The 27790-nt window shown below is 40.3% G+C and overlaps 1 protein-coding gene across 1 annotated transcript in view; it reads left to right on the top strand.

The window, feature by feature from the left end:
• Window positions 1-27790, top strand: part of ANO3 (anoctamin 3) — a 264086-nt gene that overhangs the window by 186021 nt on the left and 50275 nt on the right. The window contains exons 7-14 of the mRNA XM_044425772.1: window positions 1391-1435; window positions 10072-10203; window positions 12075-12181; window positions 14236-14291; window positions 16785-16906; window positions 18190-18324; window positions 24206-24302; window positions 25692-25752. Coding sequence (XP_044281707.1) covers window positions 1391-1435; window positions 10072-10203; window positions 12075-12181; window positions 14236-14291; window positions 16785-16906; window positions 18190-18324; window positions 24206-24302; window positions 25692-25752 — 755 coding nt within the window. The remainder of the gene's footprint in view (window positions 1-1390; window positions 1436-10071; window positions 10204-12074; window positions 12182-14235; window positions 14292-16784; window positions 16907-18189; window positions 18325-24205; window positions 24303-25691; window positions 25753-27790) is intronic.

Raw genomic sequence — 27790 nt, 5'->3', positions numbered from 1 at the left:
CTGCATCTCTGCATCTCTGATGGAAATATGGATAGCCTGATGCAATGGATCGAGCCTGCAAATGAAAATGGTGGAACTGCATTGTTGTAGCTGTGCTGAGAGTGATATGATAGCTGTCTTGTGTGCTCAGTGGGAGGAGTGGGAGCTGGGAAATGAATGAAATTCAGTGGGTGAAGTTATGTCATGGCAGCTGTTGCAGATCAGGAGGAGATGGGCTGCCTTGCTTCACTTGCAACTGCATTTTTGTAATACAGGCAGTTGCCTCTCTTTCCTGCCAGATGGGAAAAAGGAGAGACAAGGTTGGCTCTTTCTTCCAGATATGCAACATCTCTTTGTTCAGTTCTGCTGTAAATATAGTGTTCTCAAAGGCTGGCACTGTTGACTGGCCTCACCACATGGTTTGGACTGAATCAGTTCCCAACCACTGTGAAATGGGTAAGTTGATTCTTCTTCCAGTAGTGGGTTACATGTGTCCAGTCTCCTGTGACTCACTCCATGGATGTAACAGTTTCAGGATCAGTCACTCAGTCCATTCTTGGTGTGCTTATTTTTAAGTATGATCTCAATAATGATTTTAAGTGCAATTTTAAGCAAAGCTAAAAGTGGAATTCCACAAGAATATATCCCATTTTCCAGCTAAGCATCAGGATCATTACCTGTTTATAATCTGTTAGTGTAAAGCAGAATTCCAGTATTGTGTAATTATGTTTGCAGCATGCTTTTCCACACTCAATTTCCAATATAATATGTTCTCTCTCTCTCTCTCTCTCTCTCTCTCTCTCTCTCTCTCTCTCTCTCTCTCTCTCTCTCTCTCTCTCTCTCCCCCCGCCACCCCTCTCCATACCCACACACACACGCACACTCTCACACACACTCTTATATAGTCAGTGAACAGCTCACAAAAACTGTAACATTTTTTTACTGTGGCATTTACTGTGCATATTTAATAGTAACCAGAAAAGAAAAAAGTAGAAAAGCACTCAGTTTTAGTTCTTGCCTTCAGCAATCTGCTGCCCATAATTTGTGTGCAAGGTATCAGGAGTTATTGGGGCAATACTGTTCCCATTATTAAGAAATCAATGTATAACTGAAAGGGAAAAGGTCCACAGTCTGTGAGTTTCTTCTAATCTATTACTTCTTAGAGCATGTTAATTGTTTAATTTAAAGTAGTTTGATTTTAATGCATGCCATCAATATTTAAGATATTTAAGCCAAGAATTTCCAAGTTAATTATTTTTTTAAAATATTGTCTTAGCTTTAACACTGTGCTTTCTTCCACCTTCATTTTATAAGGGTTCATGTTACAAGAATAGCTAAAATTGGGTTCTTCTGTGTATTCCCTTCTTATGTATGCAAAATTGTTCTCAGATTATTTTTGCTGTTCTTACAGGAAAAAATGTTATTACACTGACTGGAGGAGCAAAACGATGGGCAGGTTGGTGGGTGATGCATAGCTTTTAATTTTGCAAGATAGTCACCCTGCATAAAACAAATCCATCCTAGCAGTTGTAAATTTATACCAAGGACCTCAAGCAAACTGATTTAATTAATGGAAGCAGTAGAACTTTGCTGGATTTCCCCTCCCATCTGGGGGCATGCGATTATTCTCACAGAAGATAAGATGCTGTAGTGTCATAATTGGAGGATCTATAATGAGATTCCCAATTACCATAAGTAGGCAAACGGAGCCCATCAAGGATTTGGACTCCAAAAACTCCAAGGAGACTTGCATAAAATTGTGTTTGCGTTGCCTCCCGGGCACTTCATGGATGACCTATTTTGGAGCTTCATGAGATCCTCATGAGTAGGATGAGTTGTGGCATAGTGAGCCTATAGGAGAGCCTGTAGGGGGCTCTCCCCAGATTGGGTGGACTCATATTGTGTGAGCAGAGTTCCACTCATGCAATGTGCTTTCACTCACTTTGAGTCAATTCCCATCCGTCCAATCCCACACCACTGAAGAAGTCTCTCGGCTTTCCAGAGAGGTACAAGGAAAAGAGATGGGAAATGGCTGTCTCGTCAACCTGTCTTCTGTTCACCTTTCTCAGGACCCAACCCAAGCCCTTTTTCAATGCTGCTACTGAAAATCATGAACGTGATCGTGGCAGGGAAAGAACATGGGGTCTTCTGTGTGCAGGCCGCAAAGCATGCAGATAACACTGTGTGATATTACACACCATTGGATCCAAATACCAGTGCTTGAGTTCAGTTCTTCTGGATTGTGTTCCAAGTGGTCTGATCTCTGATATATAAAGTAGAAACAGAGCAGAAACATGGAGGTAGGAAGGGATTGAACTGTAAAGAGGTTCAATTACACAGTTGGTATCTTTAAATTAAAGATGGGTAATTACACAACTGTCCTTAAACTTACCTTTCACTCAAGCAAGTAATGGATAAGTTCCCAGATAATAAAATAAACTTTTGACAGGAAATCATGATGTGTTTCTCTGCCTTTTTCTCTCATTCTTTTTAAAATGTTATGTAAATCCAGCAATGGGTTTTGATTCATAAAGGAAATTAGTGAAGTTCTACTGCATTGCCATCATACTCCATTAGGCAAGTCCTTTCACACAAAAGATTTAAGTTGCTGCATTTTAAAAGCAATTATTCCATATCAAAAACTAATTGCAGGCAAAAGCTACACATGAAATGCTTTGGGAAAAGAAATAGAACATACTGAATTTCTTAAGAAATGTTCATATTGAATTCCATATTAGCGTTGCAAATTTAATTCTTACGCTTGTTAAATATCCAAATCTATATTATTATTAGCCTTCCAAGGTCTCCAAAATATAAAAAACTGTTGAGATTCAGGATACCTTTAGCATGTTTAAGATTTTAAAATAATCTAGAATCCATGTAGTGTCAAAAGATAATTTGAAAACTATCTTTTTGCATTGCTGAACATTTTTAAACAACAGACTGACATATTGGGTTAGTATGAATTTACAGCTGCTCCTTTTCTCCCCGCAGTCATGCATGTGCTTTTATCAGATACATTACAAGGAACAGAGGTATAATGATTTCCCTTGTATAGTATGTGGAATGGTAACAGTTATTTTCCCCCCAATACCTACACGTAGAAATGGAATATGCAAAAAAGTCCTGGCTATCAGGCAGTGTAGAACTGAAATAAAGTCATTAACTAACAAAATTAACTTCCCAGGATGATGGTTTAGGGAGCAATCCTGTGGCCCTAGAAAGTGTCTGAGAGACCATAGGATATCTTGGATTCCTCAGCTGGAGGTTGGAGACAGCACTCCAACCTCAGAGAAGGTAGTTGGAGCTCCACCTGCTTCTCCTGCCCCCTTGCAGCTGGCACAGTAGAAACTACACTGGCTGGGACTCAGCCTCAGAGAAAGAGAGAAGGGGTCTTTTGGTGGGTAAGGAGGGAAGCAAATGGGAGAGACCAGGATCAACGTTATCCTGAGGCTTCTTTCCCTCTCCATCTTACCACAGCGAGATGGGCAAAAAACCGATCTAGTGAAAAATGCAGGGCAGGGAATTCACCACCATTCCTCCTACCCTGCATAAGATGTTTGTAACCCTCTTGTAAAACTGGACCTTACAAGCACAGCGTGTGCCCTTAGCATCTATTATCGCTATGGAACTCCAGTGAATGTTCAGGATAATAAAATATAATTCATAATTGAATTGGTGGGTTGTACTTCAGACCTCTAGTTCTCAGAGTCTGGCAAAATTCCTGATGCTGATCACAAGACAGAAAGACTTCTCCATGTTTCTCACTTCTTCGGCCAGAGGAAACCTAGTCTCCTCAGAGATATCCCAGCCTCCTTCCCTGAATTCTATGGGTTTTTTAATTGTTTTGCCGTGTTCCTGTGAAAAAAAAAGAAAAGGCATGGAGACAATATTGCACTAAACTGAACTAGTTGGCAGGCATTAGCACCATTTTAATTATTTTTGACATTAATAGGTTGCAAGAAACCTTAGTCCATTCATCTGATGAAATTATTCATAAATGTTTGTATAGGGAAAACCCTGAATGATGAAACATAGTTAAAGAGTATAAGAAGTGTTCTGCTGGATCAGACCAAAGGCCAGCTGGTCCAGCATTTTGTTCCCCAGTGCGACCAATCAGGTGCCTCTTGGAAGCCTATCAGCCGAGCAAGAGAGCGTTAGGGCTGCACCCACTGATGATCTGCCTTTGAATCCAGAAGTCAGGTACAGAAAGAATGGCTCATAGCCATGGCTTGTCTTATCCTCCATCTCCTTTCCAAGTTATCCAGTTTGGTGGCTATCACTACATTTTATGGTAGTGAGTTTCTTTTAGATGAGCCATACAAATCCTGCATGAGGGAATCTGGAACTGATTCTTTCCAGAATGTGCTTACCATCTGCTGTTTTGTAACGTATTACCGTTACCCCTTGTCCTCTGCATCCCCCCGCACACACATTGATGTGTTCTCCAGAAGGTGTTCTAGAGCAGGCATGAAAGCTATGGGAGGAGGCTGCAAGGGCTAAGAGAGCAAAGAGAGGCCCCTCATGCAAACAGTGGTCTGCTTGTGCAACTTTAGATTTAATATCTGTATGTGTGTTGTCTATCTGTCAGAAGTGGTGTTCAGGGCTGGCCTGCTAGGGTTGGAGCCCCAAATCTTTCATGGAAGTCCCAGATTTCTGGGGAAATTATCTGCCCCACCACCCTGTGGGTACAGGAGTCCAGATGATCTTTGTTATATCTGATTAGCTGTTACATCTCTGTTACATCTGATTGGCTTCATTTCCTACTACCCCCTGCTTTTCTGTGTGAGGGATGTTTTTTTCTGAAATTAAATCTGCTCTTCTTCCTGTTATCACGCATCCCTTGTTATAAATAGGGGTGTCCTGAAAAATATAAGACACAGAGAGCAATAGGTTTCAGATTATATGTAAATTTGTATATGCAGGTTTGTACTTTTTTCTCTCTTTTTGTTCTTGTATGTCTAAGTGCCAGATCTTTTCACCTAACACCTAGCACTGCTCTCTGCTCCTCACTCTGTCTATGGCCTAATTAATTGGAAGGTAACTTTCTGGTCAATTAGAACTGCCAATCTATACCCACTTACCTGTGACAAAACTTCACTGCATATAAGGGGACTTGACTTTTGAGCAGTCACATAGAAGATTATACCATTAAATGGTCTGACTTTTTTAGTCTCTTGATTAATCTTACTGATTATTCAATTAAACATTGCAATAACAAAGATTTTGTTAAAAAATAACTAATGTTTACTACATCTAAGTAACTTCGAACATATTTGGCTACCTTTTTTTTTTATGTTTTTCAGACTTTTTGGGTTTCTAGATGTGTCCCGTGTGTGTGTGTGTGTGTACATGTGTGTATCTCAGAACTTTCTTATTGTCTTTGGTTGCATTTGCCCAATAATCAAGGCCCAAATTATATTATTCTTTTTGGCTTGAGCCAGATATGCAGCAACTTGTTGTAAAATTACAACTGACAGCAAGCATATTGGCACTGTTTTAACATCTATGCATGAAAACTAGTGTGTGTGTGAGAGAGAGAATAGGCCAAGTATGCTGACAATGCAAAAAAATCCAATCCAATCTGAAACAAGTCCTTGATCCTAAACCAAGAGATTATCAGTGTTTTATCTTAAGGCCAGTTCATGCTAGTAATGATGGGAAAAGGTATTGAGCATTTACCAAGTGAAAGGAGAATTATGGCCCTTTCAGATGCTAGAAAAGCATCGCCTTCTAACTCACTTGGGGTATGCATTTCATACAACCATACAACCCCTGCCTGGAGGTTGCAGAGATCACACAACAAACATGGTGGGTATGAACCTGTCCCTGTAAATGTTATGGCAGCCGCATTCATTCTTTTCTTTACCCATAAGCTAAACATAGGCATTTCCTTTCAGTCTTAAAGCTGGTAAACATTTATAGTTCTGTTGTGTGCAATGGAACTGTCTTGGTGCATTATGGTAACACCTTCCTGACGGCTTTGTTCACACTCAAACATTTCATGATTTCATTGTTCAGCACCTGATCAGCTACAGCTGAATGTGTGGCATGACTTCACTGCCAAGTGTAGTGGTTTCAATGAGGTGAGATGATGGAGCTTTTTCCTTGCCTGTTTCATTGTTGGGATAAGCAGGTGAATCCTTCTGCATAGCCATTGCAGGTTTTGTAGTTCACACTACTGGACACATGTTTGTGGCTCTTTCCTTCCCATATCTGTCAGTGTAAATCAACATATGGAGTTCTGTTCTATTCATTTATTTACTGCAAGAAGCTGTTTTTCAGCAGACATGAACTTGGTACTTCCCTCCATGAAAGACAATAACACAAGACCATTATAGTTTTGAGACAGGAATATGTTCTGGAAAATCCCACCCACATTGATCTGGTTTGACCAATCAGATTACGACACTGTGGCCTTTATAAATCATACAGGCTGGGCTTCTGTGATCAATGTCTGGGTGTGGTTTGTTGTGTCATCTGAACCCAACCTTCCCGTGCCTTTAAAACAGTCCATGGTTAATGGAGGAGTGTTTCTCCCTCCAACAACTTCAGCAGCCCAGCCAATGATGATGGAAAATACACACTGTACTGTGTATGCCCAACACATACCTGGAATGCATTTTGATTATGCAGCTTGACTAACCAGTGTTTACATATAGTATGCCAACAGCAATTAAACTCTGCAACAAGATCAGAGAGAAGACCTCTTGTCAATGGGTCTAGGAACTAGCTTATAGGTCAAAGCTATTCCGTCCAGGGTCATTGTGAATACTAGTTTTCTTAAATGACATTTGTTTAAATATTTTGGACAGACCTGAATGGCAAACGTGGCAGCCATGACTTTAAAAATGTATATATGAGAAGCAGCTTAAAGGCACAAACCTTTGACATGGATCTTTAATTTTCAATGTTGCCCATAAGTGAGGCTTGTTATAAGTGAACTGGGAACATTTTCGTCCACTGACATTTTGCAGTCATTTACCATTCTGTGTCCATTTACACTCATTTGCATGTCATTAACTTCAACATTTTGCAAAATGCTATATGCATATGTATAAATTGCATTTTCACGGCAGGTTAATCTCAAAAGGCTTTATTTTACAGTGGGGAAAGGCAATCTCTGGTCTTCAGACTAATTTCAAAAGTCCTCTGCATACAGTCTATTCAGACCTCTGATAAAAACAAGTTGTCCCTTCTCTGGCAGTTTTTACCCTTCCACACACACATGTACAACTTCTGATTCTGGCTGTTTAAATAATTTTGTTTTAATAAGAGCCAGAGTCAAAAGTGTAAATGTACATTTGGAATGGAGGACGGTTATCTTTCTGTCAGCTCTTTTTTTTCTGCCATTCTCCTTTTTCCTTTCCATCTTTCTTCATGCCCAGTGGTTTGCTTCAGTGGAGAAGCAGAAAGACTTTGGCCCTTCCCACTGCTGACTTACTGCCTCTATTGAATTATCCAGGAGGGAATGCGGCCCTCAACAGAAAATCTTGCCCATCCCTGCTTTATAGGATTGGTCAGACCATTCAGTGGGAAGGAAAGAAATCTAATTTCTTTCATAATAAGAAAAAGAAAGGTAGAGATGGAGTGTAAATCAGATCTGGAACTTGGAGAAGGTGATTACACTGTTCTAATTTTAGGGAAAAGAAAATCAGTGTCTTTTGTTGTGCACTGAAAACAAAAGCCTCTTGCTTATGAGTTAATTTCAAATGTGCCATTTCATTTTTTCTGCTATTTATCTGAAAATATGGTCCATCATCCAGATAACCAAACCTGTAAATCTATGCATGCTGCAGGACTTTGGACATTTCTTTTAGTTCTTTTGCTCTGTGTCCTCATATGCAAGCTCATAATTGAATGTTGCCACTTGCATCATATATTAAGGACAAGGAGGTACCCTGGAAAAACTCTCTAAAAGGGGCAAGGTTTCTCCATCTGGGAAAACCATCTACTCTCACTTATTAAGTTTAGCCTTTCTTCTGTCTAGACTTGCACAGGGTTTCACCCTTCACTAACTTGCCTGTATATTTTTTCTGCCTTTCACCTACTGCTGTATTACCAGTTTTAATATATCTTTTAGAAAGAAAGTGAGGAAGGAGAAGGAGAAGGTTCTAGTGGCTGTGGAGCTAAAGTGAATTCACTCTAACCTGGATTATTTGAAGAAAACCCCCAAGCGACCATAGTTAATGGCATAATGAATAGGTCCTATGACTGTAATGTATAGCCTCTTCAATCAATGGTAGTTCTGGCGTAGACTTGAAGAGGATGTGAACTGCATCTAATGTCAGTGTACATAAAGACTCTCTCAAGATCAGATATTGAATCTCTGTGATGAAAAGGATTCTTTTGGTTTTAAATGGATATTTGACCTGCAACAGTGCCTTCATGGTGTACTTACCATTACCTGAAGTTAGATATTAACTCTGTTATTATTACTGATGCATTTATTCAGACAGATAACCTATTACTGCAACCAGGTGCCGGCAGTTTATTTGTTGCACTGATTAGCAGCTTTTACCCTAGAAAGAAAAATAGTTTATTCTGTTAGAAACGCTTGGATAGACAAGCCACATGAAATGTGGCTGCTTTAAATCACCACGTCCACAGGCTTCCATGACCGGTCACCTGCTGCACAAGCGGGCTGACTGCAGCCAGGGCTTTGCTCTCTGCTTGCGTTCCCTGACGTGTGCAGTCCCTTTCCACGTGCACATGGCCCAGCGTGGCTCTTCCTGGAACAGGCTGAGGGAGGCATGGCTAGGGGCTGTGGATGCAGCCTCGGGCGGTGAGAAGAAGCTTTCACAGCGGCACTTCCCCCTCTCAAGCTGGGACTGGCACTGCTGAAAGTGAGCAGGTGAGCACACCGATGGGCAGTTGTACACACATCAGCAAGTGGGCAGGCTATGGCTAGGCATTTATTGTTTTGCCCCAGTGTCAGACCATGTGACCCAAGACCTACATTTTCTTAGAATGTAGGGGTTTTGTTTTGTTTTTTATGTTTCATTTTGCATCTCTTCTTTTGGAAATGGGTCAGCTCAAGGATATAGGAATGTAAGAACATAAGAATGGTCCTGTCAGCTCTGGGGCATAGGGGCAGGCATCCTCAAGGAGAACACCAGGACCAAGGCTGATGGAGGTGGATGAGAACTTGGCGAGATGCAGTGGAGCCAATGGGAGAAGCAAAGTCAGGAGCAGGCATGGGTCAGATACTTGCATGGCATAGCAGGACCAAAGGCAAAGGCCAAGTCAAGGACAGGCATTGCAGAGCCAGAGACAAAAGGAGCATCAGGAGCCAGCAGGAGTCAAGATGCAAGAAAAGATGCAGCAGACTGGAGACAGAAGCCAAATTAGGATGCCACCACAGAAACTTACCTTGCGGTGACAAAATTAGGCAGGACTCAGCAGCAGTCTAGGACATCCTGTGTCTCCCAGTTCATGCTTGCACAGGTTCTAATCCTTGCAAGCACTTTCAGGTCTGATAATGGTCCTGCATGTACTTCCAAGGGGAACCAGGCTGCCTTGCCGATCAAGTCCCCAGAGGAGATGCATCATTCTGCAGATTCTGACAATCCCTGCTAGATCAGAGCAAGAGATGTTTTAGGCCTTATTCTACAGCTTGTTTCCCATGAAATATGGTAAAGAAGCTCTATATCGGCTGGCTATTTCTGCCATTTTTCCTTTCTAGAGACATATAGGAAGCGACAATACTGTGCAGTCCCATATATTTTTACTCAGAAGTAAGTCATATTGATTGTTGTTGTTGTTATATCACATTCATAACCCACCCTTCTTTTCTTGCAAAGAACCTGGTGGTTTACAAAGTTATAGATTTCAGTTAACTAGGTATAGGATTCCTCCCAGTTAACTAGGTACGGAATTCCAGCCTTAATGGTTTTTATCCTTTAATGGCTTTTATCCCTTGATTGTGTAAAGATTTTTTTTTTCTGTCCATAGTACCATTTAGAGAATGTAACTGTTCCTAATTTTTTTCCATTCTAGTATTATCCATCCATTATTCACTTCAACCCTGGGTAGAATGTAGTGAAAGATATAAGCAAAATAATGCAATAATTTTTCACATGATTTCTCCAGTTTGCAGAGGAATATGAGGGAACTGAAAAGCTGGTTGCCCAGAAATCCAATGAAACTAGACAAAGAAGCACTTCCTGACCTGGAAGAGACAGACTGTTACACAGCACCCTTCAGTCGAGCACGTATACATCAGTAAGTGGTGGACCTCAATTATATCCACGAGGCGCCCACATTAATATTTCATTTCTCCCAGCAGGTGGCATAACAACAATCAGCATTAACAGATGGCTGATGTCAAAACTGAATGGAAATTATGCTCTAAAGACTATTTTGTCTAGAAGTAGATTCTATGTTCAACAGTAACTCCTAGTGGAAGAACTTCAGTAGCAGCATAGGGACGTGAACTAGTTCTACACACTAGATTTGGCTATCTTTCCCAAGAAGAATATTGCAGTCATATAGGAACAACAATACCTTTGAAAGGCATCCCATACCTGACCACTCTAAAATCCCAGCTGTCGGGACTGTGGCTGTTGTATGTTTTTTCATAAAGCCATCTCACACATTGAATGTTCTTCACTATGTTCATGAAAAATCACAGATTTGAGCTGGATGACTACAGACCAGTGTTAGAGACCGACTCAATGCAACTGCAGTAAAAGTCTATGAAATATCTTGTAGTGCTTATCAGACATAAGGTGATGGATGTTAATTTCATTTAGGACAGAATCTCAGGACAGGAAGTGGGAACAATGCAAGCATTACGTAAAAGTCTAGGATTCTAGAAAATCAAGGATAATATCCAAGTAGTGTCTCTCCACTGCTGAAAAGCCTTTATCTGAAAATATGCCTTCTCTGTTCCACTCATGGATGACCTCTGTCCAGAGATTTAGTGACAGATGACCCCAGCATTTAAAATGAGGCTATTCTTCATGAACATCATAAGTCAGTTTGCCTTTCAGTATTTATTTCAGTGGAGGTTCCTACAAGTGGAATAACTGAGGCCACACGTGCATAGACTCTTTTAGAAACATATCAGGCTTTTAAAAATTGTGGCTTGCCCCAGGTGCTCCTGCTACAAACAGGAGCAGTTAAAGAAACTGTGAACCTTCTTTTCCTGATTTGTTTAGCATCAAGTATGAGCAAGAACTTCTGGCTTGCCTCTCCTCCAAAAAAGAAGAAGAAGCCACAGTTTGAGAGTTGTCATTATGTACAATTCACTGCAGCCTTTCATCTTGATGCCCTAGTAAAGTATCAGGAAAAGCTATCTTATAAGAGGTCTCACATCAACATATAAATTAAGGTATAAAAGCACATATGACAGAGTTTCAGGGATTCTCACTTTACATGGACACAATGTATGCTGAAATTGAATTTCAGTTTCACAAATGTCCCATACATAGTGCATTTTGCTTTTCGGGTGTAAATGACCTTGAAGCTTGTATGTGGTTAAGAGAAATCAAATGAAATGGTCAAGTACTATAAAGTAGAATTGGCTGAGCTGTACGGGAAAAAGTTCTGTTAGTCAGAGAATAGTTTCTTCAGGCCATGCACATGTTTTTTTTGCCACAGTGTGATGGTCTATTTGCTTTAAGGTTACAGCCTGACAAAAGGATTTCTGATATAAGCCGTTTCCAATCAAAGCTCTGCAATTTAAAAAGGACCAGATGAAGTGACCCACAGAAGCCTAAATCTTCATTGTGGAAAGAGTTATATGATTTTTATCATTGAGAATGCTTGAAGCGCTCTTTAGGGATTTTGCCCTTGATTTGGAAATTCTTTATTGCACAGTCTCTTTTTCTGCTGTTTTATAGGGATTTGTAATTTTTCTAACATGCTGTATTGGATTTATTTTGTTTTATATTGGAATTTTGTCTGTTTCAATCCTTGTGAACCACATGGAGAACTTCAGTTATACAACAGCATGTAAACTGCACAAATAATTAGTATTCTAAAGTTGTTATGTTTAAAGTATGAAACATTTTAGTCACTGGGAAAATTGTGTATGTTGGTACTTGGACAGCTGCTTGGAAAATAACCGACATGAACTATCTCTTTAACAGCTTCACAATCAACAACAAAGACAGCTTTTTCAGCAACTCAACAAGAAGTAGGATTGTTCACCATATGCTGCAGAGGACGAAGTATGAAGATGGCAAATCAAAAATGGGTATACCTGCATACACAGTGCCTTTGGGTAGTGGACTGCTTGCTGCCCCCAACTCACATGCTGCCAGTCAAAAACTGTCAACTGAATAATTTAAAAGGCAGAATATAGGCAGTGTGTAGGGCTAGGGCAGGAGGTAAACAGATAAAATGCCATATTCAAAGCCCATATGGCTTGCTGTGAGCTGAAAAGGTGTTGAGGGTGGATGGGAGGTTTATTCTCAATTCTCCCCCTTTATCAGTTGTTCTAATAGGAAAGCTTTTGCCATACTAGCTTCAGGGCTCTTGCAATTGGGAAGGGGTTTGGACAAGGCCTTTCCAGGAAAAAGCAGGCTTGGAATACTAAGAATGAAAGGTTGTATCCAGCACTTCCTGATATGTCCCACATTGGACTCTACCACTGGGGAAACATTGCTGGTAGTACATCTCCGCTGGCTGAGCTTTCTTCTGGCAGGAGGAATGTCCTCCAGGAATTTAGGTGCTGTTCCAATGGTGAATCTTATTCTGAATCCATTGGCCCATCCAATTCATTAGTATAATACAAACTGGCAGCAGCTCTGTAGGATTTCAGGCAGAAGATTTTCCTGTCCTGTTTGGAGATGTTAGGAATCAAACTTGGACCTTCTAGCATGTACTCCACCACCACGCTTAGCCCTTCCTCTCTGCTGACAGACAGGAACATAAGTACTGGTTACTCAGCTAGTGAAAGCATTATGGAAGTATTATCTCAATGCTTTGCAGAAAATGAAATAGAATTAATTGTGCAGTAATACTCATTCCATTTATGAGGGAATTAAGCCTCCGTAATTTCAGGCAGATGGGTGCAAGGTTGCCTTTAAAGTTTAAAGGTTCTTAACAATGGATTCCCTCCATCCCCCACAATGGTTAGATAGGCAAGTTATGTGAAAATGATAGAGCATATTCACAGGAAAATGTGCCCCTTAGTACAGGTACCTGCGATGTATGCAACATTCAGAAGGATAGGACACGGTTTAAGCACACTGAGGCTTTTTAAAATTTAGTTTTCAGCTGTAACTAAGAAAATAGAAGCGAAGACAGTCACAGCTAGCTCTTCATAGTGGAGGAAACCATTTAGAGAAAGCAAATTAAAGAGTAAGTGTAACTGCTTGTGCAAAGTTTAGGGTTTTTAAAAGGGAATTTGTTTCCCTCATTTGCTAGATTGTTTATTAAGCATGTACTCTGTACCTGCTGTCTGATGCCTTTTAAAAAAATCTTGGTTTTCATTTCTTGAGATTCTTCTGAGGTATGGACTTTTAAAAAAATAACAACAGGCATGGGAAAGGGAGAGCGGAAGTTATAGCCTTGTGACAGAGTTTCAGGACTAGCCAACTCCTCTTCAGAACACTTCAAGGAAGAACAGCTTTGTTTTTGGGGAGGTCCAAATGCTGCCAAGGCATCCCATTTTGGTTCTGGCTTCTGGTTTTGTCTTGTGTTTCAAGTCAAGTTCACAGCTTCCTCCAAGCAAATAAATCTTGCTGTTCTCTTCCACATCTGGTCATTTCCCAAAATGGCTGTTGTCAAAAGAAAAGAAATGATCCACTAACTGCTTTCTGGAATTTACTATCCATTTCCAACTTCCAGATAAGAGAATACTAATCAATCTCATGATAATGACCAACAAAGGCAGCTTCTGTACTGGAGTAGAAAATTAATGTATTGATTTCAAGCATACATAGAAGAAACATCTGGTGACTTGGTCCAAAGACCATATTTGGAAGAGGACAACCTGATTCTGATTCTAGCCTCTATACAGCCTAAAATGCCTGATCTTAGCTAATCTTGGAAGCTAAGCAGGGTTAGGTCTGGTTGAAATCTGGATGGGTGACTTAAATGTGGGGAACTGCCCAGAGAGCTTCAGCTATGGGTAGTAAAGAAATGCAATGATAATTCTGAAACTTGGATTATATGCTAGGTAGTCATTCTTTTTAATGTTTCAACAAAATACTCTATAGTCATAGAAAGGATTGCATCCATTCCTGTGCAGAATAATTTAACATCGTTTCTAGGTTAAGTAATAAATGTCTTCTGTTCTCTTAGGCATTAACAGGTTGCTCAACAATGGAACATATGAAGCCGCATTTCCACCTCATGAGGTAGTTTAAGTAGTAATGCTTTAAGTATGCTGTGTTCATTCTATGTTTGTTTTAACCCCCTGAAGCACATGTAAAAAATTAGAATGTGTTGTCTGGTATTTCTATTTTGTAAGTTTTCTCTGAGGGTCCCTTCTTCATATGCTTACCATGCAGTTTATCACTACATGGGAAGTGTTCATTGCATAGCATCCAGTCCATCAAATGCATGTTCACACAGAAGTAAGTTACAATTGGATTTACTTATAAAACAGCATGTAGTGGATTCATGTCTAATGTGTGCAGGCAGATTGCTGTAAGCAATAGTTACATGGTGTTCTTTTCCTGAAAAAGAGTGATCACATCGCAAGAAACTGTGGGATACTAGCCAGTATGTTTATATTTGACCTGTTGGTATAGAAAATAGATGCCACAGATTCAGTTAACTGAACTGAATTATTGTTATGCAGTTCAAACACACACAGAGAGAAGTTTTGTATTTGCTATATAGTGGCAGCACAACTACAATTTCACTGTTTTTAGCTTTTTGTTGAACCAATTATGGCCTTGGTTAGCAATACGTTTATTATAGCAAGATGTGGAATTATAGCAAGATGTGATCCACTGAATTTATAAATGGTAAAGAGGAGCGACAACACAGCCATTTTCTTATTAGCAAGGACCATAGAATCCTAGAATGGTTAACAGAATTGGAAGGGGCCTGTCAGACCCTGCAAATCAATGCCCTGCTCATTGCAAGATGTGAAGCTAAAGCAGCCCTAAGGATAGTTGTCTAACTCCCTCTTGAATGCCTCCTGTCTGAGAGTCCACAAACTCCCTGGGTATTTGGTGTACTGCTTTAAGAATCAGGAATTTCTTCCTGATGTTTAGCTGGATTCTGGCTTCCTTTTATTTGTCCATTATTCTCTGTTTTGAATCTGGGAACTCTAGAACTTTGCCTCAAAGACTTTGATAAAGCCAACATATATTATGTCTACAGCATTCCCACCATCCACAAGTGAGGTTCCCCAATTTAAAAATGAGATGTGCCACCCCACTTCAGAATGTCTTGTTGAGTTTAAGGTTAGCTGCAGATATATTTTTCCAACAATAATATTGTTTCCTGTTGCAATGCAAAGTATTTTGGGGTGGCTTGCTCTTGAATGGGCTATTAAGATCCTTTAGCTTTACAAAAGACCTGCCTCAGATAGAGGTGATAAACTCCTAGAACTTCTTTCTTCACATGGATCAATAGCTGCCTGCCTTATTGGACCCTCATTGAGACTATAGGGACTGGTAAGATTCATCCCTGCACTTAAAAATTTATCGCTATGACACTGGAATGGATGCTTACTCTTCCAGAGACTCCTCAATGCACCCAAGTGCAGGAGGACAAGCTCTGTGTGAGAAAACAGGACACAAACCATAAAAGTACCTCCAACACTGCAAGGCCACTGCCCATACTGGCCTGCAGGTATGGGAGCAGACAGTTGCATTCACGCCGCAGATCATTTTTGTTCTTTTGCACTTTAGATGTCTAATACAAATGGGACATCCATTCATTCCCATGAGGCTCAAGATGTGCTTGAATGATCATAAGATAACCACTGATCTCAATATAAATTTAAAGTTTCAGGCATTTGATGTACAGTTGACACATCCCTATCAATCATCTGTCTACCATACTGCTGCACTGCCAATAGCCAAAGTTCTCTCAATGGTTTGCAGCAGTTAAAACCATGAAATACAACAGCAACATGAAATGTATTTAGAACTTCTAAAAGTTTAAAGCTACAATATAAAACCAGAGGAAGAAGCACACCAGCTTGTGTGAATGGAAATGTTTTCCACTGGCACAAAGCCTCTACTGGATTCCACTCAGCAACAACACATATTTCAGCTCAGTAGTTTTGGAGATAAGGTAATACAATACGTTAGTATCAGACAGAAATTGCTTTGTTGGCAGGAACCCTTCTCCCAGCTATGATTACACACATCCCACTGATTCCAGTGTCATTTACTCCCATGTGAGCGTGCATAGTGATGTAGCTTTATGTTTGACCCCCCCCCATCCCTTCCACGGTGTCCCCTCAAAGTAGCTGCCGCTCCACTTCATGTTCTGACTATTTATAATAGGAACAATTTTGAAAGTGAATTAGAAAATTCTTGCAATGTGTCTCAAGCATAAATGAACTAGTTAATTTCACATTAATTAACAGGGTCTTCCATTGGGAAGCGCTTGAGTTCCACGTGGTTACGACAAAGTACTTTTCGGTAGAGCTTTCTCTTTTTGTTCCCAACTGATTTGTATTTTTGTAGAAAGGTTTATAACTGCATCCTTTTTAATCTGACACTCATGACTGGATTTGTCAGCATTGCTCAATAATACTTGGAGGAAATATTCTTCACTGTACAATTAGTAATGCCCATTTTCAATGAGATTACGTTTCCTTAAGCACCCACTTCTTTTTTACTTCTTCTAAGTACCATACCCTTGTTTTTCTTTGTGTGCTACAGGGAAGTCACAAGAGTAGGCATCCCATCAAAACACATGGAGCTCAGAATCATCGGCATCTGTTATATGAACGCTGGGCTCGATGGGGGATGTGGTACAAATACCAGCCTCTGGATTTGATTAGGTACCCGAACAATGTAACTGAACTGGTGTCATTTCTGTGAATTGTGCCATGCGCGTCCCAATGCGCATTTGGATACAAGCATTCTTCCCATAGAATCCTAAATGTGGTGGTATAGTACTTGATTTATAATCTTAGCCTTCTTGCCTTTGAAAAAAAATATATTCAGCATGTGTTAGGCATGATAGTAAGTCTTTCCAGAGCCTTTGGAAACCTTGTTGGTTTTTTTTCCCCCTACATCAGGCAAAAAGCAATGGTAGTCACATAGGCCATAAGAACATTCCATAATCAGGATTTGGGCCTTTATTACGTCAACCCAAATGTCACAAAACACTGTGCAAGATTTCTTCAGGATCCTTCATCTAGTTTGCTGGTAATACTTGGGGCAGTCTTGGGTATAACCTGAAGCTATCATGGAACCTCCTGGAGGCTGGAGAGAGGACCCCTTCTCACAATCTGTCTAAAGTCTACAACTAAGTGCAGAGTTTCTCCATGGCCAGCCTCTTCTTCCCCACACTTAGTTTTCCACCTGGCCCTGGCTTATATCTAACATAGCATCCTCATGTCTGAACTACAGCTCCCATCATCCTTCACCATTGGCAATGCTGTCTTGGGCTGATGGAATTGGAGTCTGGAGAGTCTCGGGGGACAGACTGTGATCTAGCCTAATGAAGAAGTTGAAAATGTGTGCTTTGTGGGTGGTACTCAAGGCTGCCCATGCACAACTGGAGCCATGTCTGGTCCATGAGGGAGCCTAAAGGAACCAGAATGGAACCAGAACAGAATGGAAGAAGGACATGTTGGTTCCTTTCTGGAGTTGCTGTAGGAACTCCAGTGACAGCTCTTGGTAAAACAAGACAAGCAGTGGAAGTGTTGGAGATGGACTGGATTTTGCTTGGCTTAATAAAGATATTGTCCTAACATGTATTTTGGAAAGCCATTGTGGGCTGGGGGATAAAGTCCATGTAATGAAGGTTTTTTCCTAAGGATTTTCCTGCAAATGTAAAGCAAACTTGGCAAAACAGTGACCAGCTTACCTCTCCCCTGCCCCCTTTGTGATTAAAATTACATGTTGCATTTTCAACTAACAGTGTCTAGACTGGCTGGAGGGTGATGGGTGTTGTAGTCCATTGCATCTGGAGGGCATAGGTTGAAGGCTGTTCTAAACAAATAACAACCGAAATTTAATGTAGTCCAACCCCATGTTCTGGTGAATATTCTGCTACTGGCCCAGTCATTTATTCTGAATTAAGCAACATATATCTCGACTTTCTTTTTAAATGCAGGAGATATTTTGGAGAGAAAATTGGCCTTTACTTCGCTTGGTTGGGATGGTACACTGGGATGCTCATCCCTGCTGCACTTGTTGGGCTGTTTGTTTTCCTTTACGGATTATTTACCATGGACTCCAGCCAAGTAAGGTAAGAGGTGCAAAATGCCACATTTTAGAAACCCATAACATAGAATACTATGCTACTGAAAGTAACCAGCTGTCAAGTGCTACCCAAAGGAAATGTAGAATGGTTCTTGAATACCTTTTGCCCAAGCAGAAAGGAAACTGCCCAAAGGAGACCCACCCTTACTCTACTATTTATTTATATATTTTATTTAAGGCATTTGTATGTTGCCCATTTGTGCCACAGCACCTCTGGATGGCTCACAGCACAAGATAAAATGCAATGTATGCCTGCACATCTTCTAGAACAGCAAGGCTGGCTTTTACCTTCCAGGGATAATGGTGCTTCTAATGTATCTTAGTTCATGTTTAACATATATTTTTAATCTGTCATATTTTTCAGTATTCAGCTGTATTTAAGGACCAACTCCAACCACCGAGTCAGTTTTTCATTCTATTCTCATGAGTTACTCACCACATTTCATGGAAGGGCTCAATTACATAATGGATGCTTCAAGGCAAAATAATCCAACCCATCTTCTTTACAGATTTTTCCGCTAATGAAGAGGACATTCCCAAGCAGATCTGTAGAGCAGGACAGGTGGAATCTCTAGTGATGAAAGAACAATGGCATTAAATGAAATCAGTGGCACTACAGATTGGAGTAGGTTGCCTAGGAAGGCTCACAGTTTGTTCAAAAATATTTCCAGCAGCACGTCTGTTGGCAATGTGGGTGCCACCAATTATTAATGTAACAATATGTGCTTAGCTGGACCAATAAGGCTTGTTAAAAGGCCAGCTAAACTAATGAGTATATACAGATGCTGTCAGGAGATGATCTTTCTCCATTTTGCTCTTTTGACAACAGCACTATGTCTTGCATAGTAAGTTGTCCAAATAGGTAGAGTCCTAAGGATGGGTGAGAATATTGTTTGCTTCATTTTTATAACTTCCCAAAAGTCACATTTTTCCCCACAAATGGGACACAAAGAACTTAAGATTTTAAAATTTTCTCATCCTCACTTTTCACTGCGCTGGCTGTGGATAATGGTGGTGTAGTTCAAAATTTATGGAAAGGGCCATGTGTGAAAGGATAGGCTGTTGTACAAGAACAAAGACACTGCAATAAATTTGAGAGAGAATGCAAAAGAGCTGAGTTCTGTAAGCTTACAGTATTCATTTGGATTCAGGGATGCTTCCCTCTGGAAATTTCTAGAAATTCAGAGGAAAACAGCTACCTGGACTTGGAATGGACAAATTTAGCATGTTTTAATGCTCAATGTCAATTTCACTTGGCATTATATTTGTAGGAAGTTGCTGCCTCTTCTCTGCCACACATAGTTGAGGACAGCAGTGTCAAAAATAAGAATGTCAATCTGTTGATAGTGTAGATCTCCGAGCAAGAATTTGCAATGGTATTCATATAAGCCAAAGCTAAAAGCATTTTCACCTGTCTTTACATTGTACTATCCAAGGATTAGTTTCCCAACATCTGCAAAAGCTTCCTAATAATTTAAAGATAGGGTGCCAGCCATAAGTGGCTCTGTTTCCTAATGTATCAGCTATTTCTGTATTCTGCAGCTATTGTGCTGTGTGGCTCCCATGGCTTTTGATAGCACAGTTGTTATGCTTTTCAACCCTAGTGTCAAAGAACAATGATCATCCTGGATGTTCATTATGCAACCAGACAACATGCCAGGGTGACAAACTAGCATCCCTGTTGACCCCCAGACCTAGGCATTAATCTAAGCCAATTAGTATAAAACAATCCAATGAGGAAATTAGTGGATACTGAAGCCACTAATGTTAATAACTGGAGAAAGAACAGATTGTGTGGATTTGTTAGCATTGTGTTCACCTGAATTTGAATTGGACCTTATTGGGAACCTATAAAGGGCCAGCCTTGAGAAACAGAAAGTAGTTGGAAAGCATTGGATCCAGATTTATACTTGGTCAGCTGCACTGGGGAAGGTGGACATCCTCACTGGCTCTTTCCCCCAAACTCTGAAAATACTACAGAAAGACAGGCATGAGGCATGTGTGGAGGATGGGAATTCCCACTAGTTGGGTCAACAGACCTTTTGTGGGTGGAGAAGGTAGATCCTGGATCCAAGTCAATATATCCACCCAAGCATGTGCATAGTGCGGCTTTGTATTGGATGGACACAGAAAGCCCTCATGCAAACTCCCTCATGCAAGGGAGGATTGTTTTCATTTCCAGGCAGACGTGACAGTCAAGCAGAAGTCACTACCAGCATCACTCTCCTTTACAGATAACACCTTGCACCACAGACTGTGCCTCATTCTGAAACAGCACGCACAGTGACACACGCTGTTCTCTGGGATTAATGCCAGTTGTGTTGAAAAAATACAATTTGTGCAGCAGTGTAATTACATTCAGTTATGTAACAGTCTGTGACTTAGCTAAAGTGAATCTTCCCTCTAGGGGTTTATGATGACTGGGAGTTTTAAGAAATTGTCTATATACCATACCTTGCTTTCCATAAAAAGGATTATGCAATTCATAGTTATCAGCCAAACATGAATTTAGTAGTTGCTGAAATTTACCCACAGGCTGTGGGATAATTTTTTGTTCTAGCTTGAAATAGATCAATACAGTTACGGGAATAAACCTGTGCACGTTTACACAGAAAAAAGTTCTACAACAGAGCAAGCCAGAGTGGGGACGAACTTTGCAGAGGATTGCTGTGCCATGAAAGTGGCCCGCATAGCTCTTCAGGAGTCAGCCAGGTCCAAATGTCTGGCTCTGAAAGAGGTGTCCCAGGAAAGTACCCATAGCAGAGTAGAAGCAATATATGAAGACAAACTTCCCATAGTGCCTTGCTCTGAAGGACTCCTTCAGAATCAAGCCATTGGTCTCGGCCGTAACTGACTCTGAATTGCTCGGTCAGCTGCTGTAGCAGCCCTGAGAACACAGGTGACAACAGTAGCGAAGTGGATGGTTTATGGGATGAGGACAGGGACATGGCCATAGAGGGTGATGCAGGCACACAGGAGAGTTTGTGCTGGTGCTTAAGAAGTAGAAAAATCCTTGTGTGAAGGGGCCTTCCCATTTCTACTTCCTTGTTGTATCCCTTTGTGCTACCAAAAAGCCTTTTCCCAGTTTGGGAAATCTGTAGGAAAGACATGGCATGGGACACAGAAAGCTCCAACACGATGAGAGAAGTCAACCAAGATCAGGCATCTTGTATAGACAGTGATCCACTCATTTAGGGTTTCTCCACTCAGACCTCCCACTGCACTCCAGTTCTACCCCACCTGTGCTATGCCACGTCTTGGAGCTTTGCTGAGAGCCTCCTGATCTTCGAGGGAGATTTCGTAGAGTGGGCACCCTGGAAGGGAAGGAAACCTTTGACATGAGAACTTGTAGCTCTGGAGTTGTGGATTCAGCCACTATGATTAGTCAGAACACATCATAACTCTACCCTGTATGGCTGAAGACAATTCAGCAAATAAAATGAAGCAGATAAAATCCTAACCATGAATGAAAAAATATTCATGTATATAACTTATATTTAGATTTTTCTTCTTCTGGTTTTGATCTGGATGTCAAAGAGCATTATCTCTAAATACTGATTGGGCAGAGTATCATTGCTAAGTTATATTTAGATCTTCTTCTTCTACTAATATTTCCTCCTCCTCCTCTTACTCATCTTTTTCCGGATTTGATCTAGAAGTCAAACAACATTATTTTTTAAAATTTATTTGGGTATTTTTATCCCGTCCAATTATGTTGCACGTCTGGACAGCTTATAATCAAACACCCAATAACTACATATAAACCCAAATAATCCATAATAATCTATGACTGAGCATAAAACATAGTTAAAATACTTAAACTTTGAAATTATGGGAAAATAAAAAGGTCTTGACCTGGTGCCAAAAAGCATATAAAGTCGGTGCCAGGCAGATCTCCCCGGGGAGCACATTCCAAAGCCAGGGCACCACCACAGAGACGGCTTTCCTCTGAGTATGGTCTCTCCTAACCTCCTTCAAGGGGGGTTCCCGGAGCAGGGCCTCTGCTGCAGATCTTAAGGGGCAGGTGGGCATGTAGGGAAGATGTTCCTTCAGGTATCCTGGTCCCAAGCCATTTAGGGCTTTATAGGTCAATACCAGCAACTTAAATTGGGCCTGGGCTTCAATGGGAAACCAGTGAAGCTGATAGAGGACCAGTATTATATGAGAATAACAACCAGCCCCCGACAGCAAACTGGCATCTCTGTTCTGAACCAACTGAAGTATCCGGTCCATCTTTAAGGGCAGCCCTTATCTCTACTGATTGAACTCAGTAGCGTTGCCCCACTTTATTTTTTTAAATACAAATTTATTTTTTCCAAAATTTTTCAAAATTTTGTGGTTATCAGACACTTTAGTGTAAGTTAAATACAATATATTCAGCATAGATTAATTAAATCTTTCATTTCTTTAAAATGGATGTTGAAGTCAGAAGTTTTCTGACTTAAGCATGCATGTTGTCTCCTTGTTTGCAACATTCAGTCCTACAGGTAGGCCTCTAGGCACAAATTACTGCCCTCATAGACCAAACCCTAAATTTGCAAGGTAATAGTCCTTGAGGATGAAGAAATAAGCATTCCTTGGTATTCCAGTCCTATCTAATGCATAATATAAGTCATAATGCTTTAATAATGCTTTTTTGTGAGCCGCCCTGAGGCTTCGGCGAATGGGGCGGCATAGAAATTTTCTAAATAAATAATAAAGAGAATGCACCCAAAATGTGCACTATAAGAACATGAAATAAAGTATATTAAAGAAATAGTGTATATTATGCATGAAGTAAGTATATTAAAGAAAGTATGTGCAAAATTCTGTATTAGGAGAAACATTTGCAAAAAGACAACTTAGTGCAAACAATTGTGTACGGCTACATACAAAATGCATACATTTTGATAAATGTGCATGAAAATGCATATAAATTTCCATGCAGGCTTTAAGAACTGATCCTGAAATGGGACAGAAAAAAAAAATATAAGCATAGGAAAGATAAGAAACTGAGCAGAGGCGAATTTGAATTTTTCCGATTTATCCATCCTTAGTTTAGAGCTCACTGCACTGCAACAGCTATTGCCCATTTCACATGACACATTTTTAGTAAGCACCTTTTAAAGCTCCTCTTTCTGTACTTATTAAAAAGGTAATGTTGGAAGACAAGTCACGCTTGAGCTATGGTACACAAGAGACCATTGTGCTTGGCAAAGTCAGACAGAGAGACTGATCCCACAACTAGTCCCCGCTGAGAGATATCATTGTAATTAGACATTCAGTTACGAATGATTTAACCCCAAATTCAATGTCCTCTCCATTCTTGACATTTTTCAAAGATACTCTTTTTTCTGCCATCATCCAGGGAAATAAGAACACTGCATAGTTTTTATTGTTTAATGTGTTCTGTAAATCACTTTGGAGACCATTTGATTCAAAGGCAAACATAAATTTTCCAAAAGAATGAAGAAATATAGCCATTAAAATTATTCGCACAACTTCAGACCTTTCATAGCAGCCTTTAGGTGCCTGAATAGCCCAGGTATTCAGAGTATTCAAACTTCAGAAAGTTGGCCTATATAGTATATTTCTATCAACTTTCTTCCCTTGGGAGGGAAACATTCAATAAGAGTTTTTACAACCCAACCGCAGCCCAGAATTTTTTTCTGAGAGCAACAATTCTGCAGTCATTGGAACCTTAATTACATTTCCATGTTCTATGTTTCCAATAATAAAATAAATTTAAATCCAGTTCCCAATGGAAGCTGTAAACATGATGCCATGACAATCATAGGCCATTTGGGTTCTGTCTGATACCATTATGAATGTCGTAAACATTATATTGGCTTTGAATCACCACTTGTTTTCCTGATTTCCTGCTGCAGCAAAGAGATCTGCGAGGCAAATGAAACCATCATGTGCCCAATGTGCGAGAAAAATTGCACACTGCAAAAACTTAATGAAAGCTGCATCTACGCAAAGGTAACTGTGCTTGGTACTCTCAGATCCACAAATGTCAAGTCCAAACTATTCTAGGTGCTGATTCAGTTAAAGGTTCTTCTATAGGATGATGGTGTTTGTTTCACTAACAAGCAAAAAATGAAAATGCCTTCAGTCTTCATGATCTTCCTTTCACAAGGAACATAGCTGCATTCGGCTGACAATGTCTATTGTGATAGAAGCTAAAAATGAACTGAATATTGTGTCTTAATAGCTTGGCCTTTTGCCAAACTATTGATGGTGCTGTGAGGGGCAGATGCCAGTCTTAAAAATAGTGGATATTTTTCCATTCTATCCACCACTCTTCGAGAGAATATTTCTGTCCTGCAGAGGAAGAGAAATGTCAATGTAGGAAATGTCTGCTGAGAGGAAAACTTATCCATATTAAACACGCAGAATCCCCTTCAGTATTTTTCACATGTACAATTCAAATACACCAAAAATCCAATTTTATTGTTGCAACTGATGCAGTTAAATGGCCATCCAAATGGAACCAAGGGCAGAAATATCACAACAACTAAATTCCAGAGCCTGGGAGAGAGCCACCACTCCCATCCTGACATATATAGACATTTATTGCCCTGAACAGAGAAGGCTTTTGAAGAGGCACAGGATCTGAATGGGATGGTGGCCCTCGGTGTCCTGCTCCAGCAGGCAGTTGGACCCAATGGCTTTCTGGCCTTTTCCAACTCTGCTATTCTGTGATACAACCCAGAATTCTGGCTATAAAAAGAATAGTACTCCTATTAAAAAATAAAAATTTGCTAAAATTGTAATGGAAAAGGGCTATCTGAATGACAAAGGTTTAAGGAAAGTAATTAAGCATGTCAAGGCGTCAGCATTTTGAAAGCATCCTTCAGCAAACTGTTCATCCATTTTGGCACCCTCTGGTCCCTGAAGCCACCACCTAGGAAGCACCATGCTCCTCACATTTAAAGTGCTTTCACAGTTCTGCTGCAAACCGATGGACTTGGGAATTGCACTCAACAGAGCAGTTAAGTCTTGGCAATAAAGACCAAACCACCTACATAAAAGATTGTGCTTAAAAGGGAAGCAAAGAAGCTCAATTAAATGGCAAATTGAATTAACTGCATGTCTGAATTAAGTTCAAGAGTGCTTGTTCTAGTAAGCTTGCTCATAGCCACTCCACTTGCTTTGAAATTTGTCGACGCATTGATACGGTTAATGAACTTGGGTTTCATCTTTACATTCAGTATAGTAGTGCAATCTCCATATTACTGGTGCTTGATGTAGTTGTTTGGTAACAATTTCAGTGTTGGTTGTCTTTGATTAAAAGCAGACCAACATAAAGTGGATTTAATCCTTTAATAATTCCATTATTTGCATGATCTTTTTGTATTTCCTTCTCAGGTTACGCACTTATTTGATAATGGAGGGACTGTCTTCTTTGCCATTTTTATGGCCATATGGGGTAAGTAGTTTTTGTTTTTCCTGCTACCATATGAGAGAGAAAGAAAGATAATATATATGTTGAAATGATTGCTGTTATACTTGCGCTGGATGTATATTTCTCTACATCCCTGAGACCTACTCTTCCATGTCCAGGGAATAAACATTTCAGGAACATGAGTGCTAAAGGAAATTTCTCCCTCTGCAGACCCTGTTTTGGTCTGCTGGAGAACAGACTCTTATCAGCTTGTGAAAGATGACAAAATAAAACCTTTGGAAATCTTGATTGAGCATGTCTTCAAAGGCTTCAAAGGATTACTCTCTGTGTGCGTATGTCAAGTGCTATTGTTCCAGCACTGAAGGGTAGATTGATCTCTAAAGCTGTCACTGAAATGAAAATGAATATTCACTGGAAGACAGTGACATTTTAAAAAAAAATGCTACTGAGATAGTCTGGATGATAATACTTCATCCCACTTATAAAATTATACAGATTTCTCACATTCAGAATTAACAAATTTACACGCTACCCTCAGAGAATGGGCCAGAACCTCTTCCTCTCTGTGCACCGTGTCTCTGCTCCTTTCCAAGCGTTTCCTCTCTGTTAATTCTGTCTCGTCTCACCTTCGCTCCCATCCCCACCTTCTTCCATCTCATCTTGCTCCTGCATGTATGTGTCCTGGCTCTCTCGGTCATGTTCTGTCTCTCCTTCTTTCTCTCCTTCTATGCCAATGGTACAAAGACGACGTAGTCACTGCCCTTATTACTAACTAATGCTTTAGACAGCAGGAAGGGGATAACAATCAGCCCCATGCACTTCTTAAGCAGTATAGTTTCCTCACTTTTGGTTCACATTGGCTAACCTTGCACTTCAAACTGATTGACTAACAGAATTCAGTGCTTCTTTGAAATTTGCACTTCTCTGAATTTTGCATTGGATTCCTCCAATCAAAGGATTCAGAGAAAAATGTGTACATTTGTACAAATAACTTCCTAAGTTCAGTATATTAGGTGAATTGCTTGCAAACCTTCATCAATACTGCACACCCAAATCTATGACTTCAGAAAAATGTAAGACTGCATATGGATTGCAATACAATCTTGCATTGTAAGATTGCATATGGATTTGCATGCAATCTTTAAAAAAAGTGAAGTTCAGAATGAATTGAACTTAAGACTGGAAAAACGGAGAAACTGAGAAATCAAAATTGACAGGCTCTGCCATCCTTACACAGCTCTGCCTACCTTGTCCCTTCTTCTGGCAGCCAAACTGGAGCAGCTGCACACTTTCTTTCCGTCTCTCCTGTTAGCCACCCTTTCATGCCTGCATCAGTGCTCACGGCATGTTTCCACTGGCCCAACAGTACAGCATCCTGTTCTCTGCCTGTGTCTCCTGCTTGCCTATTTCTCAGACTGCTGCATGCACTGTTCATGGTGAGCCTCGTCCCTGCCACACACACAATATGGTGAACTTACTAGGTTTTTGCACTCAAATGGGAAATGCATTGCTGGAGTAATTTAAGTGTCAGGGAGTTTGCTCCCAAATCTTGTCTGAGCTGTTACCATCAAATATTAGAGATTCTCTTTTGAATTTGTTTTCTCGCTTTTGTTCTCATTGTAGTGATTTATTATAATAAATAAGCCACAGTGCCCTTACTGTGGGCAGCCTCATTGATCCTGGTAGGCTTTTGCTGTAGCACACCCTTGTTGTAAACTGCCAGAGAGTGTTGGCTATGGGACAGTATAGAACTGAAATAAACAGGCAAATGAATGAATGAATGAATGAATGAATGAATAAATGAATATGACTTGAAAGGGAATGCTGTGTAGAACAAGCCTCAGATCTACCTAAAGTACTCTCTTATTTGGATCCTACAGTGCGCCGTGACAATTTGGTGAGAGGTGTAGTGGAAATAACTTTGTTAACATAATATACAAATCTTTGTTTTCTTTTGCTCATATCACATTCCGAACCCCTGGGATTATGAAAGGGGAAACTGTATCTCCAAAATTGTTTGCATGTCATGAAATAAGCAAATTTAATGCTTTCTTAAGGCAAT

This window comes from Varanus komodoensis, unplaced genomic scaffold (genome assembly GCF_004798865.1).
Source record: "Varanus komodoensis strain SLA01 unplaced genomic scaffold, ASM479886v1 scaffold16, whole genome shotgun sequence".
Taxonomy (NCBI): Eukaryota; Metazoa; Chordata; class Lepidosauria; order Squamata; family Varanidae; genus Varanus; species Varanus komodoensis.
The sequence above is the reverse complement of the archived record's forward strand: the minus strand, read 5'-3'. Positions and strand labels throughout refer to the sequence as shown.